The sequence below is a fragment of the Euprymna scolopes genome, chromosome 4 (assembly GCF_053919585.1).
Source record: "Euprymna scolopes isolate OS-2025 chromosome 4, ASM5391958v1, whole genome shotgun sequence".
Lineage (NCBI taxonomy): Eukaryota > Metazoa > Mollusca > Cephalopoda > Sepiida > Sepiolidae > Euprymna > Euprymna scolopes.
Window position 1 is genome coordinate 96,881,603 of NC_136485.1, and position 22,964 is coordinate 96,904,566.

The following is a 22,964-nucleotide window of genomic DNA, read 5'->3' on the forward strand; positions in this document are numbered from 1 at the left end:
TTCCTGGAATCGAAATCATATAAAAATTAGGAGTCGTCCCAACACTAATGAATTCTCTACTTCACAACTAAAGTAATGTCATTTTGAGTGAAACTGATCAAGAAAAGGTATACCCATTTGAATCAACATGAAACCATCAGAACTGAAGTCAATGTAGTGTCTTTTGAGTGAAACTGAACAGGAAAAAGAACATTTAAATCAACATTTAAAAAAAAGAAGCATAGGACATTATTCGGGTATCATATGATTACTCAGGTGGACATGATTCTGAACAGCTTAAATGCATTGATTGAAAGGATTTGCTGATTTAATGGTTTAGAAACCATGATCCAACTGTCCAAAAATTATGAACTGCACGGCAAGATTGTATGATGTGTGTCTGAAGGTATAAATAAAAAAAACAATATCTTATTCCCACTGACTTTTTGGTAAACTGAGTCGACTCTACACTACCCCTAGTCACAATTCATCAACACATACAAATGAAAGAATACTGTTATCATGATTAGTACTATTCTACTGCACATTTTTAATTAGATCTAAACATAAGAGAAGGAAAGAGAGGGTTAGATCTTGCCTCAGTATGATAATGAGCAGAATGTTATGCTTAAAATAAAAATGTGACCACTTCATTCATATCTGAATGTTACCTTACATCTTTTCTCTAAATTTTAAGCTGTTGCTATCTGCAAATCAAAAGATAATGGCCAAATGTTGTTTTTTTGAAAAACTCAAATGTCCAAAACTTGTACATAATTAAAATTGCTGTCCGTATGTGTCAAAAAATCTTTTATTTTCGACTATTTTTTGTTCATTTTGACTGAAGTAGGGGTCCATATCCTTTTATATGATGTAATTTGACATTATATCATGAAAATGGGCCGATCCAAGTCCTTTTTCAGCTCTTATATTGATCATAACTTCAGATTAGATTGTTGCCAAATTCATCAAAAAATCCTTAAATTTTCATAACAATGCCAATTTTGAGGCTTTAGTGTCTGGAAATGTCAAATATGCTGAAAGGTTTTATTTGATTTTTGTAATTTCCAACCCAAAGTCACTTTAAAAATCCAAAGGAGAAGTCTGGCAAAGCACAACAGGTTATGTTATTTTTCTCAACAAAATATCGCCCCAAACAAGCTCTAAAAAAAAAGTGCTGTGGCACCACCTAAAATGGTAAAAATAAGGTTACTTCCTCTCATTTGCCATCTTTCTAACCATGATTTTTGGATTCCTTGCCCTCAAAACCTTACCTGTGTGAAGATTTAGCTCCAGAGCTTTATTTTTTGCAACAAAAATGCAAATTTTGTAAAACGCCGGGGGTCGAAAATTCTACGTCATGAGATAGCAATTTTTGATTTCCAGGCCGAAACCAACTGTGAAAAATATGTTCCTCAAATCCAACTGGGCTGAAATTGCAGATTGCAAGTTTGTATGGTGTAAATATGAAAAAAAATCCAAGAGGGGGTGTGTCGGAGCTGGAAGAATTGGGCTGGAATAACCCATTATTAATATGGGGAGCATATGTTTTTAACTATTCTGTACTATTCTGTTATTATTTAGAAAGCCATTCTTAATATGGAGAAAGGAAGGTATCTTTCACCTAACAATTTTATGAATAAAAAAACTGACATCCAGAATAAGAACCATGCTGAAATATTAACGCTATTTAGAAAGCCAATTTTAATATGGGGACGGAAGGTTTTTAAAAATATTCTGTACTTTCACCTAACAATTTATTAAATAAGAAACTGATATACAGAATACAGACTGCTGAAATAAAGTTATTATTTAGAAAACTATTTTAATATGGCGAAAGGAGGGTATGTTTTGAACTATTCTGTAATTTCACCCGACAATGCAATAAATAAAAAACTGACATACGAATTACAGACCATGCTGAAATATTATTTAGAAAGCCATTCTTAATATGGGGAGGGGGTATGTTTTAACTATTCTATACTTTTTTGTTTTTTTACTTTCCTCCCCACAAGTGCAGAGTTTTTAACAAATTTGGTTTTTAATATGGAGGAAATCCAGCTCCCCAAAAAGAGGAATTCGTGATAGGAATAAAAATCTCAGTTAAATTTTCCACTAACTCAGAACAAAAGTGAAGCGCAATGTCAGAATAGATACTACACTTTGATCTTAGCCAAAAGATCAAGTAGTTTTCTACTAGTAGGCATTATCTCCTTAACTGAACTTAATTGAACTTGATGGGTGACTACAAATGTTTAAGTAGCTCACCAGAGTTGAGCAACATTGAGCTTGGTGAACATCAGATTGTAAAGAAAGTAAAGAATAGTTACTTAGGAATACCAAATGCTTTATGTAAATCAAAATTAAGCAACATTGATGTTGGTCACCATCAGATGGGTGACTACATGGTAATAGCAATTACTTTGTGTAAATCACTAAAGTTAAGAACATTGAGCTTGGTCATTATCAGATGGGTGAATACATGGTAATACCAACTGTTTAAGTAGCTCACCAAAGTTAAGCAACATTGAGCTTGGTCATCATCAGATGAATGACTACTTGGGATTATCAAATCCTATATGTAGATCATCAAAGTTAAGCAACATTCAGTTTGATAAATTATCAGATGGTTGACTACTGGTGAATGCCAAATGCTTTATGTAGATCACCAAAATTGATCAACATTGACCTTGGTCACCATCAGATGGGTCACTTCTTAGGAATACCAAATCATTTATGTAGATCACCAAAGTTAAGCAACATTGAGCCTCATCATCATCAGATAGGTGACTACTTAGAAATACTGCTTTATGTAAATCTCCAAAGTTAAGCAACATTGAGCTTGGTCATTATCAGATGGGTGACTACTTCAGAAAATCAAATGCATTATGTAGATCATCAAAGTTTAGCAACGTTGAGCCTTTTTATTAGCAGATGGGTAACTACTTGGAAATACCAAATGCTTTATGTAGATCATTAAAGTTAAGCAACATTGAACTTGGTCATTATCAAATGGGTACCTACTTCGGAATACTCTATGCTTTATGTAGATCACCAAAGTCCAGCAACATTAAGCTTGGTCACCATTAGATGAATGACTACTTGGGAACACAAAATGCTTTATGTAGATCGCTAAAGTTAAGCAAGATTAGGCTTGGTCCTCATCAGATGGGTGACTACTTGAGAATACTAAATACTTTATGCAGATGACCAAAGTTAAGCAACATTGAACTTGGTCATTATCAGATGACTACTTGGGATTACCAAATGCTTTATGTAAATCACCAAAGTTTAGAACATTGAACTTAGTCATTATCAGATGGGTGACAACTTGGGAATTCCAAATCTTTTTTGTAGATAACAAAGTTAAGCAACATTGAGCTTGATCATTATCAGATGGGTGACGACTTGGGAATACCAAATGCATTATGTAGATCATCAAAGTTAAGCCACATTCAGCTTGGTCATTATCAGATTGGTGACTACTTGGAAATATCAAATGCTTTATATAGATCAAAGTTAAGCAATATTGAGCTTGGTTTTTATCAGATGGGTGATGACTTAGGAATACCAAATCCGTTATGTAGATCACCAAAATTAAGCAACATTGAGCTTGCTCATTATCAGTGAGGTGGGGCATATGAAGTCAGTTTTTATGTTTTACAAGTGATGTTTGGGATATGGAGTCAGTCCCAAAAATTGCTGAAACAGTTTGCGATTTAAACATTACTTTATTACATGTATATTTTTAACAGTGGGCTGGTGGAAATCTATACTAGCAGAAGGCAAGGCGCCGCCCAGAATTGAATGAGACAGGTGGAAATATATACTAGCAAAATGCCCTGGTGTCGCTCTGGATTAAATGATATGTAGAAATATACACTAGCATTTCCTGGGACTGAATGAGACAGATTGATATATATACTGGCAGAAGGCCTGGCGTTGCCAAGATTGAATGTAATAGATGAAGACATCACTCCAGACAATGCATGAAGCCACTTGAAATATCTTATGGAAATCACTCCATGAACCCACTAGAAATTTTTTATAGAAATCGCTCCAGACAAGGCATTAAAACCACTAGAAATGTCTTATGTGAAGGTGAAATGGGCAAGTTTCTGTTGGGGGTCATTCATATTTTTTCTGAATTTTCAATGACATCTTTTTTCCAAAAAAATTTGTCGGTAGTGGTGAAAGAAAATGAAACCCAGTAATGTGGAATTTGATAATAAAGCAAGGGTTGTCTAATTACTCTGCTGAGACATTTTCCAAAAATGACATAATTTTTCTTACAATTATAGTGCCGATAGTGAGGAAGGAAAGAAGCTCAATAATGTGGAAATTTATGGTGGAGCAAGGGTTGCCTAATCATTAAACAATGTATTTATGTATTAATTTGGAAATCCTAATGATCTATCTTCTAAAAATTATTACAATTTTCTTAAAATTATGGTAGCCTTGATGGGAAGAGAAATTATTTCTTATGTGTTGTACAATACCTGTTGAGGGTATGTTAAATTGTTTCATATACAAATTTAAATTACCCATCCGAGAGTAGGTAAAATTATTTTAAATATGTGGTGTACATTACCCGTCTTTGCAAAGGTAAACTTTCATATACGTGGTGTAAATTACCTATCCTAGGAAAGATACAATTATTTCATACATGTGTAATACCCGTCCTAGGGTAGGTAAAATATTCTTTTGCTTGAAATAGCAAATGATACATAGACATCAAAAATTCCTCTAATCCTAAGAATAACAAATATGTTCAAAATCAACTTCAATTTTCTCATTGTTTATATAGTCCCAAGCAGAGCCCTGCTAGTCTTGAATATTATATTCGGTTTATTGGAAAGAGCATAAAATTTCTCATTGAACCTGAAAATATCGTAAAAATTGAACCAATAGAAAAATTGATAGATTTTTAAATTAAAAAAATTTAACTCATAAAATTCAATTGATTTCATTACATAAACAAAATGGCTGCATGAACACGCGCAGACACATTATAAACACTGTTTTTTTTAAAATAAATTTTCTATTTTTTAAACGACTTTAATAGTTTATTTTGGAAGTATATTCCATAAAGAAAATAAACAACCCACTTTAAAAGGTAAATTACGAGTTTTTTATATTTTATTTAAAGTTTTGTGTTAGGGGTGTCAAAAATTCTGACACACCTAGCTTATTGGTTATCAGAATATATAATTTTAAAGCAATCCGGCATTATTTTTGGTCAAATTTAAAAAATATAGTTGAAAAACAAATATGTAATGTGTGCACTTTTATCCATTACATTAGTTTTTTAACGATGAATTAAACAGTGCTTTGTTTGAAAAAATAAAAACAAAAAGAAAAAAACGAAAATGTGAAATTCTTATTTTTTTATTTTTATTTTTTGCTTCACGTGTGCGAGCAGTATCCCCCCCCCCAATATATTTATTTTTCATCTTTTTCTTTTTACAATTTTTTTCAGTGGATTATAATCTACCCAATTATATATTAAAAAGAAAAATACAAAATCAATATTTAAATATTTGTAAAAGGTGCTCAGTTTCTAGTTTTAGAAAAAGTGGGCTAAATTACGGACCTCCGAATTTCAAGAAATTCGGTAATTTCGCCACCATTTATTTATTTTTCAAGCTATTCTCATGAAACTTGGCACTCTTATGTAAAATTATGTGCTCTTTCTGGTTATGCAGTCAAATCTGATGTATTTCTTTACCATAAGCCATGAATTATAAATTCAAATGTACAAATTTCAATTTTTTTCTTTTTTTTTTTTTTTTTTTTTTAAACTGGCGCATACAGTGGGTGTCTATTTATGAACAAAACTAACTATTATAGTGGTATTTAAATATAGCTTTATTGAGAATAGGCATTTTGCTGCCTCCTCACCAAAGGAGAGCTTAATCTTGGGTGTAGCTATTGAATGCCTAGATTTTGGATTTCTGTAAAAGATGGAAATTCCCATAGTCAACCAGAACTTATGCATTTTGGGACAAGTCCAATTTTCAATTTTGTAGATCCTCTCTATCTGGCCCAAAATATACCCCTATTTTCTGAGACGCAACCATAAATCGTACTCTATATGAATCCTTGATGTAGCTTTCACAGTACCAGGAATCTTGATAAGCAACAACTATATATTCACCCGTTGATGGTAATTTTTGTCATTTCTATTTTACTGAAAATTCAACTATGTAAACAGAAATAAAACTAATTTTTTACCTTGTTTCCACCTTAACATTTAAAATGATTACTTTTCTAGGTTTTTGGGTATGCTGAAAATGAATATTGCATTTAAATTTTCTGCAAATAAGTAGTTTTCCGGATATTAAGCAATGTCATTTCTTATGTTATTGCTAGTGGTCATCTTGGTACGTGCAAGCGCAACTCTGAGAAACTATACACAAACGCGCATACCAAGATGGCCATCAGCAATAACATAAGAAATGACATTGCTTAATATCCAAAAAGCTACTCATTTGCGGAAAATTTAAATGCGATATTCGTTTTCAGCATACCTGAAAACTTTAAAAGGTAGTCATTTTAAAGAAAGATGTTAAAGTAAAAATTTACAAAATGCATCACAATGAAATTCTTTATCAAACCGCCTAATTATTATTATTTAGATATCCTCTGTTTAAAAAAAAAAAAAAAAAAAAGCCCAAAAAAACGGGTTTGTTTTACAGATTCGAAAAAATGGTCTTGACATTGAGTTAAAAATACAAGTTTCATGATATCTTTTTTTATTTAATTGTTAGTTGAAAGTACAGAATAGTTAACAAAAAAAACACCCTTCCTTCCCCATGTTAAGAATGGGTTTTTAAAAACGTTATTTCAGCATGGTAGCATAAGTGCACAAGTACCTTTTTATTTGTTTTATATATATATATATATATCTATATATATATATATATATATATATAATTTTTTTTTTTTTTTTTTTTATACCACTAAAATACACAATTCTACCTTAAGTATAAGTTAAATGCATGCACTTAGTACATTTTGTTGTTTTTTTTTTTAATACAATGTACTAAAAGCGTTAAAAACAACAAAATAGTATTCTTTGGAAATCAAATTTGAAAACCCGGATAATTTTTTTAAATTGACAAACTCAGAATAAAAAAATGACTAAAAGCAGAAAAAGCTTTCTATTTTTAAGAGAATACTTTAGTCAGCTATGGAAATAATTCTGAAACTGTTATCTATATGAAAATGGATGATATATGCAGATTTATCTTATCAATTTTAAAATATTCTTCATCAATTTTGCTCGGTCGTAACTTTGATTTTTATGACCACAGGAAGCAAAGTCCAGTAGAGATAGACTTCTATGCTTATATAGTCTGTAAAATTTCAGCCATATCCAATGAAATTTATCCCGCACATGTGTATCCAAACGTAACGTATAAAAAAATTGAAAAAAGTTTCACTTTTTGTTATCATTTTTTACCGATTTTTTTTTTTTTTTTTTTTTTTTTTCATTTTCAACTTGGAGCATAAAAGAAAAATAACATCATTGGAATGCTTATTCTATTCTCTTTCCATCAATGTAATTCTTTTAAAAATTGACCAACAAATAAAAAAAATATGACTTGTTGAAGCACATTAGGTATGTAATATTGCCGATGTTCACAAAAATACAGCAATGCTTGTAATGCTAAAGTTATGATTATTTTTGCACCCTGCATGTTTGGACATTTTCTCTCTTTGAGACCAATATGCTTTTCATCACACTTTTTGCACTACTTTTTCAGTAAAAATGTCATCTTTGTTAAAACACAAGATGAAGCAATGAAATTTAACATATATTTTCGTGCAATGGAATCAGAATTCTTTCTTTATTTATATCACGTTTTTCCACAACAATATCTGTGTTGCATAAAAAGAAAGAAAATTCAGTTTCATCACCAGAAATTTTTTATTGATTTCATGACCATGGTCTTTATTTGAAATAAGTCAGGTAAAAGGTCAGTTTCAAGGGCAACTTTTTTATTTGACCTCTAAAAATATACCCAAATCAAATTATACATCTATCCAAGTACTTTAGAATGATATATGAACGAACTTAGGTCAATAAGTCATTATTCACATTTTTTTTACTTTTTTTGTAAAGGTCAAGATCATATTTCAGGAACCCCTTGATCTTGGGAAGTTTAATAGGTGCCATTCAATTTCTTTCCTGGAGAAAATTTGGAAAAAAAAAAATCTGTGTCGGACATGGGTCAACCCCTTGTTGATTTGACATGGAAATGAGCCATATGCATCTTTTTTATTAGAAAATAATAGACAATAGCATATATAATATTTAGGATTACGACTCTGACGTTCAGTTTCATATTGAAATGCATTGTTTTCATTTTAAAATATAGCAACTGGTATATTTTGATCATCTTCTCAGTCAATATTTTAAATCCATCATAATTTTTTTTCCTCCAGTTTCGTGATACTTTGATATTTTACATTTTGAAATGCGATAATCATATTGGTACCAATTTTTGAACTCGAAAATTAGTATTTCAATCTGGGTTATAATATCACAACACCGTTAAGCAAGCGCTTAATGTAAGTATTAAAAGTTGCCATGATAGAGAACCAATGTCACTTCCGGTCATTAGTCAGCATTTTTTCAAATATGTATGAAATATTGGAGGTGTAAAAGAAAAAAGTCTTAGTAGGCAGAGAGGCTTGAACCCGTGACGAACCCGAAAGCGGAAAAGAAAGTAAAAGAAAAAGCCATAGAAAGTGAAAAGCGTTCAAATTTAGCAATGTCAACCAAAAAGTTGACTTGCTAGCAGGTGCGGAAATGAGTGTTGGCTGAAGGCCAGTTCAGCTTTCTGCTGTTCCATTTATTTGTTTCCCCACGATTTTGAGGAAACCAAGCTCCCCCGAAAAAGGGGGAGCTTTCCAATGAATAGTAATTGTTTAATATGAAGGGTATTCTTCACATTGATTGAAGACGTGCCGGCCGCAAAGGCCAGCAAGCTGATTTGATTGGATTCAGTTTCGCTTTATTTATACGAAAAAGGCGAACACACGAAAAGTCAATCAAAATAAATCTAGAGACGTCCCTTCGCAAATCATAGATATTATGATCTTAGGGAGTATATAAAAGGTTCTAAAACATAGTAACTCCAAACACCCCACCCCCACCGAGAACCCTGGCAAAAGGCCTTTGCTGGACATACAGCCTATTACACTTTTAAATTTAATTTTGATGGAATTTTTTTTTTTTTTTTAATGATGGCCATGATTTAACATATACTGTCCATTTTTATATTTTTTATTTTAATGTTAATTTTTAAAAATATACTTTAATTGAACTGTGATTAAATATAAAGTTTTGGTTTTGAATTCAAGATGATTAAAATTGTTAAAATTAAAGAAAATTGGTCTACTACACTGCACAACTTATTGTTCTTTAGTTGGGATTCACTGAATTTTCTAGAGACCTATATAAATCACAACCTGTTACTCCCAGTGACTTTCTACCTCAAAAATCTATAATCAGTTTTTGCTTGAGAAATTTAATTTAAGAACTTAAATTCTTTTCTGTAGAAAAAATTAAGAGAATTAATCCACTGAAGTTTCATAGAAATCCCTATACAGTATTCCTAACTTATTTAAAAATCTTTTTTTTTTTTTTTTTTTTTTTTTTCTTCTATTGGACCTATTATAGTTTTTCTTTTTAAGTAAAATTGTCTTGTCTGAAGAAAATGTTATTTTTTTGACAGGAAACAAAATAATGGAAGATGATACTTGCATCTCTCATACATGAGCAATGCCAGGTAGCCATTTTTGTAAAACACTAAAATTACCTGTTTCTCTCTTCCTTTGCATATTTCAGGCCAAAAGTCATGATTATAATTTTGATTAGCTTGTTCGATTGACTCTTTCCTGTGGGATACGAATCAAACTCTAATTTAAGCCAGAAGCATCAATTTGTATAAAATCCTTTAGTGATGAACTTATTTTAGAAAATATGACTTGACTCAACAAGTAATCAAATTTGTTCCACTGACTCTGCATCTGAATTTTACAGCTCTTTACTGGGTCTAACTTTGTGTAATGCTTAAACATTACATGAATAACAAGAGTTTTGAGAGAAGTTCATATTCTTTGTTCAAATGAGGCTTTATTGTATTTTTTATTTTTTTTTCAGATAAGTGAAGCACGGAAATTGATTCGAGATATGTTAATGTTGGTTGATCAAATTCAGCAAAAAACCAAACATCTTGAGTTAATCATGGCCACTGCTGCAAAAGAGAATTGGGTGAAAGAAGTTAAAAACATTGAATCAATGAAGGTTTGAAGAGAAGTATTTTCTCCAAGTCCTATTTTAAATCCTATTTATCAGTATACAGTAATTGAAGCTTTCGTCAAGAAAAGCGTAGAAAATGACTTTCTGAATTTTATTTCTTGTTACACAAAACAAAATTTTAGAAAAATGTCTGTCTTTTGCAGTATTAAAATTTAAAAAATCAAGATTGTTACCCGAGCTGAGCTACTGAACCTAATATGCCCCTGTGCCTGGCCTTGTGGGCAAAATTTTGAAAAAAAATTTAAACATGTTAGTAATTTTTTTGCCTTTCATCTACCGCCAGTATTCAGCCTTTGTGTGCCAGTCTGCCCAACAGGTGGAGCCCTCCTTGATGCACAGGTACTTTCTGCAGTGGGTGCACCAGAATTTTGCCATCACCTTCTTTTTGGGGTTGTTTTTGTAAATTACTCCAGGGTGCTGTTGGTTGTATCTCGGGTGTTTCTCCATACACACAGCATAGATGTGGTCGGATGAGGTGCCATGGGGAATTTCAGGGAAGTGGTTGCCTGTCTTCAGGCGTTGAGCACAGGGTTCCTGTTGTCCTCTGCAAATAGCTGTAGAACAATAGTGTTCCAGACACAAAATGTATCTTGTAAAGTACAGAGGTTTTCCTTATGTACAGCACATAGGAGTTGTAGCAAGTCAACATGAAGAATTTGATGAAGAGGCATCAGGGCCAGTAGTAGTGGCATCATAACGGTGAAGGCGGGTCATCTGGTCATTCTTGTTGCAATTGCCCATGTAATTGTTGTAGTACAAGGCAAGCTGTGGAATGCTCACATCAGTGAAAGTACCATTATTCTTCTTCCTGTTGACAGTTCCCGTCTTTACAGGATCATGGTAGTTGGAGATGAAAATGATGGGCTTGTTGTACTGCCATACCATACATACTGTCCTGACACAAGTAGTGACTTTCACTTCCAGGGAGTTTCTTGACTGCCTTGAGACTTTGGAGGAAATTTCTGTTCTGCAGGAGAGTTCCAAAAACCCCAATTTATAGGTGGTTCACAGCATATTTGTCCAGAGTCACTGAGTTGTAGAAGCGGTTCATGACCAGAATATGTGAACTGCCCTCCATCCCAGCCGATGTCAAAAGGACAACCGTGTTCCCGACCACACCCAATTCTTGGACTGGCATTGGTGCTGCCCCGGTGTAGACTTCTGCATCGAGAATATATCCAGTCTCCGCTTCACAAAGAAATGATTTGATGCCCCATTTTGTGGGTTTGTCCTTTCTGTACTGTTTTATCGCCAGGTGATTTTTTTTTTTCTGGGACCAGGTTCGGGTGGTGTCTGGACTGGTATTGAAACTTAGTGAGTAGATACTCCAGAAAAGGCCTGATCTTGTAGATTCTGTCTCTCTTGTCAATGCTAGCATCGTCATCAACCACATGCAGGAAAGTCCAGATGGCCAAGAATCTGTCTCGTGTCATGACATTGCGGAACCCTTCCATCACTTGACCAGTAATCCCAATAGCTGGGTTTCATACAGATATATTCCATGTAGGTCCTCAAGCCCAACAAAGGCTTTCATTTCCTCAACAGAAATATCCTTGAAATTCTTGCAGTAGTAGTAGTTGCACCTTTCTACACATATGAGTGGCACGTAAATTAGTCTTTGTCAAATTCTATCAGAAGTCATTCTCAGGAAACAACAAAAGAAAATCGATGCACTTACTTCAGTGATATGACCTGGAATGTTCACTGGCCATTTCCCATCCTCATCGAAATCCAGATCTGGAACTACAAAATTGTGACTCCATCCCTCATCAACCACACCAGAATCTTGCCATCGCCTGGTTGTGTGACATGCCCCTACTTTGAACACTTGATTTTGATCGAGGCCCACATGCATCATTAGAATTATCATTTTCTCTTTCATCGATATATTCATCATCACTAGCATTACTTGATTCAGAAACATACTCCTGATCAAATTTGCCTTCGTCTGAATCAGAATTTGTCACTTTATTCAACACTTGTTGCACTGTGAAACTCCTTGGTTTCGCTTGTTTATCTGTCAAAGTGCTTGTTTGGTCATTAGCTTGCTTCATGGCTACTTTACTTGACAAAACAACTCGCAACTCCGCCTAAACAAAGGAAGCCATTTGCAGAATTTGCATTAAATCTAGTCTGAGCAGCGATTGGGTAGCTATTTTTAGCTCCCTGACAACACAAAAACACATGGTCTGAAAAATACCAGTTTAGTGGTAGCTCAGTATATAGCATTTTTGGAAATTTATGGTATATCAGTAACTCAGTCTGGTAGGGTTAAAATATCTGTACAGTAATAAAATTGTGTGCTTTTCTTGCAATTACCTATACATTGAATTAATATTTATTGAAATAAAAAAATGCAATATAACTACATTTCTAAAATCCTATTTAAAATATAATAATGGAATTAAATGCACAAAATTGTATTTAAATTTATAGACATTTTAATCAGTGTTTGTTTTGAACTTCCCCCTTCCTATCAAAAAAAAAAAAAAACAAAAGTAAAGAAAAATCTGTACGATCTATGGAAATGTGATGGAAAAGAATTCCTTAAATTGATGAAGTTTTATTTTCATATAGAAAATGATTAAGTGATTAATAGGAATGCAGACATTAGAGATGTACAAGGCTGATTCTAAACTATTTCTGAACAGCATTTTTAAAGAGGAGTTAACCAATGATGAATTTTGGCTTTTTTGCTTTATTTTTATTTTGTTGGCACTTGTTAAATATGCCCTTCGACCATCATACTTAACAAAAAAAAAAAAAAATACATATATTACAAAACTTATTTTGATTAATTTTGTCTTGAAATTCTTCCATGCCTATTTGGTACTTGAGGCTGTATTGTGCTGAAATATTATTGAGAAGACCATTCTTTACTTTTGTCTGACAATTTAATAAAAAGATTTAAAATTTAATTTGAAAATCCAAAAATAGCATGGTCAGTAACCTGCATATGCACCAAAAAATACAAAAGTTTGAATTATTTTGAATACCTTTCTAAAAATATTCCTTTGTTCTTTATTATATTTTAATAATCTGCTTCTTTTTTTTTTTTCTTATATCATACATTTTTTATTTTTCTGATATTTTACCCTTGTATTTTAAAAATACATGTATATAACACTTTTTCCCCTGCCACTTTCAATATTAAATAAATATATCATATGCACAACTTTTATGTGCACCATCTACATCTGAAGCATGTTCCTAGCCCACAATCTATACATTTTTACAATTCCTATTTTTTTTTTTTTTTTTTTTTTTTTTTTTTTTTTTTTTGTTGGAAGTACTCTTTCAAATACATAAACCCTCTGAGAGAATGGCAAAAACTCTGATGCAAATTTCTATTCCATAACCCAAAATCGCCACTTTTTCCTTTTTTGGTTAACTGTAATATGTTGCTAGTTTCTTTTTTAATTAACTGTAATACGAGAGGTGTGCAATAAGTAATACCCCTGACCCACTTCCAGTTGTCTGATCTAGTTGAAATTTTGCATGTGCAATGATTTATATCTCTACGGGTTATGTGGCAAATTACACGTCTGAACTAATTGTGGTTTCTGTTTTACAGGTGTTTGAACTGAGTCAGGTGTGAAATGAAGCCTGTTGAATGTTGAGCAGTGATCCAGCTTTTTGTATTTGAAAGGACGCACACCATAGGAGACTTTTGATTAAATAAAGAAACTTATGGTGATAATGCCCCATCATATGACCTTGTAAAACGCTGGCATCATGAATTCAAACATGGCCGGATGTCTGTGGAAATACCTCCCAGACCTGGTCGTCCTCCTTCTGCCATTGATGAGGCATCTGTCCGTCAAGTTGAGGCTGCCATTTTGGAAGATCGGTACATTACTATTCGCCAAATAGCCCAAGATATCAAGATTAGTAGAGGGTCTGTGGAAACTATCATTCATGACGAGTTGCATATGCCTAAGGTGTCTGCCAGATGGATCCCCAGGTTGCTCACACCATTCCAGAAGAGAACACGTCGAGTGCTTGAGGATGAATTTGGAGATGTGCCAAGAAGATGAGTCAGTTTTTCAAAAGACTGATTACACAGGATGAAACCTGGGTCTATCACTATGATCCAGAGACCAAAGCCAATTCAATGCAGTGAAAGCACTTGGACTCATCACCTCCAAAAAGAAGAAGGCAAGGGTGCAGCCCTCGGCTGGCAAGGTCATGCTCATAGTCTTCTGGGACCAGGACGGAGTAGTGATGACAGATTTCCTGACAAAGGGTACTACAATTACAGGAGCTTATTATGCTTCACTTTTGAGGAAATTAAGGGTAGCTCTCAAAATCAAGAGGCGGGGCAAGATCAGCAAAGGTGCCCTCCTCCTGCAGATCCACAACTCGCATGTCGCCAGATCAGAAGCACAGACGTGTGGTTATGAAATCCTTCCTCATCCTCCCTACTCTCCTGACCTTTCACCCTCTGACTTTCACCTCTTCCCAGCCATGAAGTTGTTTTTGAAAGGAAAGCGTTTCCCAGATGATGCAGCCTTGATTTCTGAAGTCACGTCATGGTTGGAGGACCAACCTGGGATGTTCTACAAAAACGGTCTCCAGAGCTGCATCAAATGATGGGAGAAATGCATAACTCTTGGTGGTTCCTATGTAGAGAAAGACTAATAACTGTGCCAAGTTTTGTTGCTCTAGTGCTATGGGAAGTGGGTCAGGAGCATTACTTATTGCACGCCCCTCGTATGTAGCTGGTTTAGTATTTGGTTAACTGTAATATGTAAGATGGTTTATTATTTGGTTAACTGTAATATGTAAGATGGTTTATTATTTGGTTAACTGTAATATGTAAGATGGTTTATTATTTGGTTAACTGTAATATGTAAGATGGTTTATTATTTGGTTAACTGTAGTATGTAAGATGGTTTATTATTTGGTTAACTGTAGTATGTAAGATGGTTTATTATTTGGTTAACTGTAGTATGTAAGATGGTTTATTATTTGGTTAACTGTAGTATGTAAGATGGTTTATTATTTGGTTAACTGTAGTATGTAAGATGGTTTATTATTTGGTTAACTGTAGTATGTAAGATGGTTTATTATTTGGTTAACTGTAGTATGTAAGATGGTTTATTATTTGCCTTTCAACATATTACTATTTTGTGCATAATACATTACTGTTACAGATTAATTTAAATGATTTCTTATTCTTAACCATTTATTGGAATAACAGTGTAAACTGAACCTACCAGCTCACTATACATATTACAATTACATATACTCAGTTTTATGAACACCTCGGCTTCCAACATGACAAACTTCACATACAAATATCATGGAGACAAACTGTTTTGCCATATTGTCCTATTAAAAATTGGCTTCTTTTAATTTGATTTCACAAGACTTGTAGTAAAACTTACTAATCCTTGTCTATACACGTATACTACACATGTGAAGATTCCATTCATATACTTCTAAACATGAGCCACCTATTATATCACCATATAGTATAGTAGTCAAAACGAATCAAAATGCTATCTACTGGATTTCTTCACTTTCATAAGACTATAATCTTATGAAAGTGAAGAAATCCAGTAAATAGCATTTTGATGAATTTAGACACCTACAGACCATCTTACAAAGTCATCAATCAAAACTGAGAACGTGCGACATGTTTCGGCATAGGATTTGCAAATTACATTATTTGTTTTGCGATATTTCTGTATCTTATGTTGTTACATTAACGTACACACTCATTATACAGATAATGAAATATGTTGCTTTCTTTCCTTTATAGGATATTCAAGTCAAGTTAATTTTTAGTAATATTTATATTTAGAAACCTCATAACTATTAAAACATGCTAGAAATACCTCAACTAAAAACACTTATCTATGTAGGTAGAATAGTAACTTATCTTACCTTTGGTAACATTTGTTATGTAGTTTTCTTTTTTTCTTTATTTTTTTTTTCACTTTATTTGGTATATTTTGTTTTGTTAATTGTTTTGTTAATTGTTGGGTGAAAATACAAATTGTTTGTCTAAGAAACTCCTCATTTTCATAATAGCTTTTGAAATCATTATTTTTTCAACATGGTACGTAATCAATCGGGGGGGGGATGTTTTATTTGAAACAGAACAAATATTTTCTTTTAACTGCTTACTAACTATGCTATTGGTACTCCTATTATGTTAATTTTATATATAAAGTAATCCCCCACTATTTATTTTTTTTATGCTTCCTTTTTTTAAATCTGTTGAAATATACTAGCCAACAGACAGTAGCTTTTGATTTTTTTTTTTTTTTTTTTGTGAGAGTGCAAAATTTACACTCTTTTTAGGATTTTCATGTTCAATTTTTAACAGTACAGTACATAGTTAAATGAAAATACAAAATACACGGTTTGCTTTTGGTAACATTTTTTTTTATTTTGCAGGGGAAGTTAGTCAGATACTCAAACTTTACCTTGGGAGAGGGTACGATTTTCAAGTTAATGTCATTTTTAGAAGTAATTGTGTTCATTAAATTGTTAAATGAAAGTACAGAATAGTTAATTATGTCCCCACCCTCCTCATGTTAAGAATGGGTGTTTAAATAATTACATTATTATTATAACATGGTCTTTGCCTCCCCACAAGACCAAATTTTGACACAAGGTACATTCTTAATGTGGAGGAAAAACATCCAGCTGCCCAAAAATGAGAGAACTCATAAATAAAAAAATTTAAAAATTTAGTATAGAAGGATTTTTGCACCATTGAATTAGGACACACTCGACTAAGTATAGCATCAGAACAGTTACTACTCTCTTCCTAGAAAAAAGAATGTTCCTGATGAATATCACATTTTTCTGTGTACAATCTCCTTCATGGAATACAAAAATAATTACTTATGCTGTTTAACAAAAATATTAAACATCCCTATGAATAAAAGAAAAATCACTTATGAAAATCAAATTTTAGTCAGACCCCTCACGATGCAGACATCTTGGCAAATTAGATACAAAGGGAGATAACTTCATTGAATTCTTAAATTTTGCTAAGAAACAGAGGTTTGAATAGTTTTAGGTATTCCTTTGTTCTTTCTGTTTTCGATTTTCCAAAATTTTATTTAAATTTTTTCTTGTGTGGGGAATCTCCATCTACTCTGCAAGGAAAGTTTTTTATTTATTTTTTTTTTTTAGGAGGAGGGCATTCAAATCTACCTATTTTTACTCATTTATCATTTAATTTTTTTGGTGGAGATATGGAAAACTTTTGTGTAGACAGGACTCTCCAATGGTGCCCCCCCCCCTCCAAAATAAAAAAAAAAATAAAATTTTGGAAAATTGCAAATGGAAAGAAAAAAAGAATACCTGAAATTATTCAAAACTGCGTTTTTGCAAACTTCAATAAATAGATGTAGTTATATCCTCTGGCATCTCTCCCCTTCATGTCTAAATTTGCCAAGACGTCTGTCACAAGGGGAGGGATCTGACTAAAATTTGATTTTCCACTGTAAAAAATAAAATTTCTTGATAAAATTTATTTTTCTTTTATGAGAACTTCATTCCACAATTGGCACGTATATCATAGAGATTTTTCTTTATCTTCATTTTTTAATATCTTTTCTAAACTGCATAAGCGCCCAAAAAATACATTGGTTTCAGCATTTTCCAATACATCTTCGTTAACACTTCAGATTTCCTTTGCGTCTGTGTGTTAGAGGATTCGGAAAATTATTTTCATACATGATCCTCCTCACCTGTCCTCTCCTCATATTTAATTTATTCAAATCTGAACAAAATATTTTAACATTATATATGCTGAAGGAATATTTATTTTTTCTCTTAATAAACAATGCCTATAAACAGCTTCATAAAATACATACAAAATGTCACTGATTCTTTGGCAAGCATTGGAAGTTTCTATTAATCACACAGAAGAATACAATTTCATTCATTTACAAGACTCAAATAAGAATTAGCATGGAAATAAGGCTCATAACTTATATTTTTGGGTATTTACGTGTACATGTAAACACAATCTTAATCATATATTCATGAAAAAAGAATATTTAATATTTTTTTAGTTCGCATTTTTTTAAAAATTCCCCTAGGCAATGCCGGGAAACAGAACCTGCTAATATATATATAGGGTCGACATGAAGTTCAGTTTGGCCACACCTACTATACTAAGAATATTGAGCAGTTTTTCATTAGTATATGTCAACTCTATCGTTACCCCAACAAAAATTTCAAAAATAAAAGAACAAATGAAAATGTGATACCTCCCCCCCCCCCCCCCCCGGAAAAAAGAAGTACGTAACAAACTCTCCACCAGATATTTTGGCAGAAGGGATATGAAAAGAAGCTATTCTCCGGATATTGAGCACCTTTTCATGACTATATTCTAGTTTAAGCGAATTTCTTTTATGCTACCTCAGTCTAGAAAGATTTGTCTTTGCGGTCTGTTGCAATGAAAAACTGTAAATAATTCCGTTTCAAAAATACCAAAGTAGAATTTGTTCACCGAAATACATGTTTTATGTTATAAAAATGATGAGTTATGACTTTTTGTGTTATTAAAAGAAAAAAAAATTAGCAGTTATGATGTAAAAAAAAAAAAAAAAAAAAAAAAAAAATTGAAAAACAAACTGGTAAAAAAACGCAAATAAGAGTTTTTGTTTTAAATAAGGAATCGTGGTTGAATTGGATTGTTTATTTTAAAATAAAAAATAAAAATCCACTGGACCACGTTAATTGCGAAATCACGGAAATTATTTTATTTAAACTGATTCCAAAAAATAATACTTGAAAGCTTTTAGTTTTAATATCCGTCGAAAAAGAAAACAAAAAGAACAAAGTTTGTGCCCAGGGGAAATAACTCAAATTGGTTTTTAAAAAAAAATTGATGTCTGTAAAAATAAATTAAATTAAATGTTATCAATATAAATCAAAATTAAATAATAAGCTTAAATAGAGCACTTAAAAGAATCCTTTCACTATAAACAATAACTAACACACCGTTATTTAATCGATTTTCCTTAATATGCAAATGGCGTCACCTCTTAATCGTATATTTTGCAAGAATTATACTATATATAGGAATAAATGAAACATAGTAATGGACCTTTTGTATATCTTAATCAAATTGTGAATGAACAGACAAACAGGAATACAAATTTATATATACTGTTTTAACAAAAACCAAGACTTCAAGAAATGGGTTGATAGCAACAAAAAGTGTATTTCATTGTTAGTTACAATTGTTTCACGACCATTTTGACAAATTCAAACAATGTCGTTTGAAAATTTTCACAACAATATTTCTTCAGACTTATTAAGTAAAAAACACTTTAACAATGAAACATTAAGGAAAAAAAACATTTCCTTTATGAGGAAAAGAAAACAAGCGGGAACACTACCTCTGTCACATCCTTTGTAAAGTATTTTTTAAAGATTTATATATCTACTTATTTTCGTATCTTTATAAAAAAACAAACAAATGTCAAACTAAATATCAAATGACGTTACCACTAATTACCTATGCCCATTAAATGTCTTATTAATACGATTTATCGATTTCTTAAATTAGATTTCTGTATTTCTTTATTTAATTAAACTTATTTTTTTTAAATATTTATTTTTTAATTTTTTTATCTCCTTAATTCCTTTTTTCTTTTTTTTTCCATTTTTAATTTTATTTTTTTAAATCGGACTAATCAACTAAGTTAAATCGTTACGAAACCACATAAGTTTTGTACCGGGAATTTGCTCTGTTTATTTACAAAATTATCTGCATGCTTATTTATGCGATTTAAGACAGGTTTAAGTTTAAAACTTATTCAATAAGGAAATAAAGTCTAAACATTACTTTATATTTAGTTCATTTTCATTCTTCATTTAAAATTAAAGATCTCAATCTATTTATTATTTTTATCTTTTTTAATTTTATATTTTCTTATATATATATATATATATAATTTTTTTTTTTTTCCTCTTCTGTTAAGATTTATGATTATCGGATAGTTTAGAAGTAGAGGAGAGATAATTCTGTAAGTCCGGAATTTAAAAAAAAATGAATTGAAGTTATAAAATACCAAAATACTAATAATTATTCCTAACGATAAAGGGGAAATAACCAGGGTCGTTCGGTGTGTCTAGTTTGGTAAGTTCCTGATATATTCATTTATGATTTATTTATTAATTCAACGGATCTAATGAGAACTATGCTAATTTATTCAAAATATAAGTTTTAAAAGCATATCTTAACCATGATACCATAAATTAACCTACGTTTGCCAACAAACTATAATTTGCTGAGGTTATGCATGGCTTCAATACAAAATAATGCTTCAGGAATTAAGTTCTAAAATACTTATCCTGTTGTAATACATGTCCCATTAATAAGTATTCTAATAGAAAAACTAATCTTTAGCTCCATAACTGTATCAGACTGTTTGATATATCTTCTTGTAGCTGTAAAGTTTCTGTCTTGAGATGTGATGACTTTGCAGTAAAGTGCAAGACTGAAACTTGTCAAACAAGGCACATAGTCTGCACTTGTCCTCCTAACAAGGAGGTAAAATTAATTCTATAGATTCACCTACAATTATGTTCCTTTTTGTGAAAAATAAAATAATATATTGGTATTTATTATGTAATCTAGCTCTATTATTAAACATGCAAATTTTCCAATATTCAGATTCCATTAGAACTGCCATTTACAGCAATTTTTTAATTAATTGATGGAACAAAAAAAAGCCTAACAACATTTACTAGTCCTTTGTGGAAACTTTGTATCAATAATTATCAAGATTTGCCTCAAGTAGAATTCTAATAAAATTAGTGTCCCTCCCAATCATCATTATCTGACAGCAGAAGAAACAAATAATTTAAATGTGAAGACCAGAGGCTACTTTTTGAATATACTGTTGGTATTTTTTGTGGAGAAGTTAACTTAGAAAATTGGGCCCTTGAATCAAGGAAGATGGCTAACATAAGCCATAAAGTTAATGTGTTTATGGATCAGAGGTATCTATCCTCAAACACTATGATAAATTAAACATTTTGGTCAAATTTATCATCCAAGTGTATGCAGTTAGTTGGTTAGAGATCCAAACCAACAATATTTTTTTAACCAACTTTAATATGATTCAGAGAACAAAACGGTTAACTGAAATCCAAATCACTGTTTTAAACTGTTCAAAATATAGTGCTTTTGCATTACTTCCAGAAAATATATCGATGATAAACTCAGATGAATTGGATGCGAGAGAAAAGGGCATTCATTAGGTAAATAAATATTTATCCATTAAATTTTATTAGTTTTCTTAATTTACCCAAACAATAGTTAGTTTTATATCGCAAAAATATAAAAAAAATGTTTTCAAATAATTGCTTTTTTTTCTGTGTGTGTTATTTTTTCCAGAAATAGTGAACAATTCAAAAAAAAAAAAAATGAAAAAGATTATCAATTTTGCAGCCACACACTGGTCAAATTTGATTGATATTTCTCAAAAGTTGTATATGGGCAAGAAGCAAGACATTATTACAAAGTCATTGTGCCAGCAAATTAAACCTTCATTTTCCTCAAAAGGAAATTATACAGAACAATTTAGTTCTATTATGAGTTTATATTATTGCATTTAATAAAAAATTGAAATACATGGTTCTGTAACTTGTATCAAGTTGTTATATAGTGTAATACATCTCCACATATCTTTTTGAATTTTGAAATTTAAAAGACTTAGTTGCTAATTAGCTTTTTACAATTTTTGTTTAATCAATGCCGTAAAAGTTTAGATATTTTGCTAGTTGTGATTCATAATTAATATTATAATTCATTTATTTATTTTTCTTTCAATGTATTTCATATAAATATATCAATTTTAATTGGACTTTTTATAAAAATAGTGAAATTTCAGAGTCAGTGTTGTGAAAAATGCTATGAAAATGAAGGATTTGTCAGCATTTTTCTACACGATTTTTAAAATTAAATGCTCAATTTTCTGTTCAAGATGGAATCTAATTTTTGGTATATGTTCTTATCACATCAAATCCCAACTATCATCACCAGTGCCATGTTGATTTTCTGAAAAAAGTTACAAATCGACCTGCCCTATTATCCCATTGATTATTGTACACACAATAACCCTTATCCCTAAGTGGCTTCCGAGCCTTGATAAGTGGTGATCACCCATGTAAAAAAAAAAAAAAAAAAAAAAAAGCTATAATTTTTCAAGTTTTACTGGTTCAAAAACAGTATCAATTAATTCCCATTCCTTAATTTTTTTTTTTATTTTTTTTTTTGCTAATTATTTGTTAAACTATTTTATTTATCTGGAAATGGTATCAACCACTTTGCTATCAATATGGCTAAAAAAGTGTTACTAGTTTCGTGACACTATTGCTAATCCTTGTTAATCCTTATTATAAATCTAAATTTCTTATCTAGTAATCCATGGTTTTTATTTCTAAAATATGTTTATAATGTAGAATTTTGGGATACAGATTTGCTTGCTATATTTGAATCATTCATTACAACCAATTTACATTCTTAGCTATTTAACACTATATAAACTTTGGATCTGCACCTAAAAACCTTTTATTTTTCCCAGAATGATTTTTTTAACTCGGCTATATTTAAGATGTGATAGCAAAAATCTTCCTGTGAAGAGATCTCTGTATAGCATCCAGC

At 31.5% G+C, this 22,964-nt stretch overlaps 1 protein-coding gene across 1 annotated transcript in view; it reads left to right on the forward strand.

Moving 5' to 3' along the window:
- Positions 1–22,964, forward strand: part of LOC145269030 (uncharacterized) — a 202,028-nt gene that overhangs the window by 54,006 nt on the left and 125,058 nt on the right. Inside the window, exon 2 of the mRNA XM_080124624.1 lies at positions 10,154–10,297. Within this exon, the coding sequence (XP_079980750.1) occupies positions 10,154–10,297 (144 nt within the window). The remainder of the gene's footprint in view (positions 1–10,153; positions 10,298–22,964) is intronic.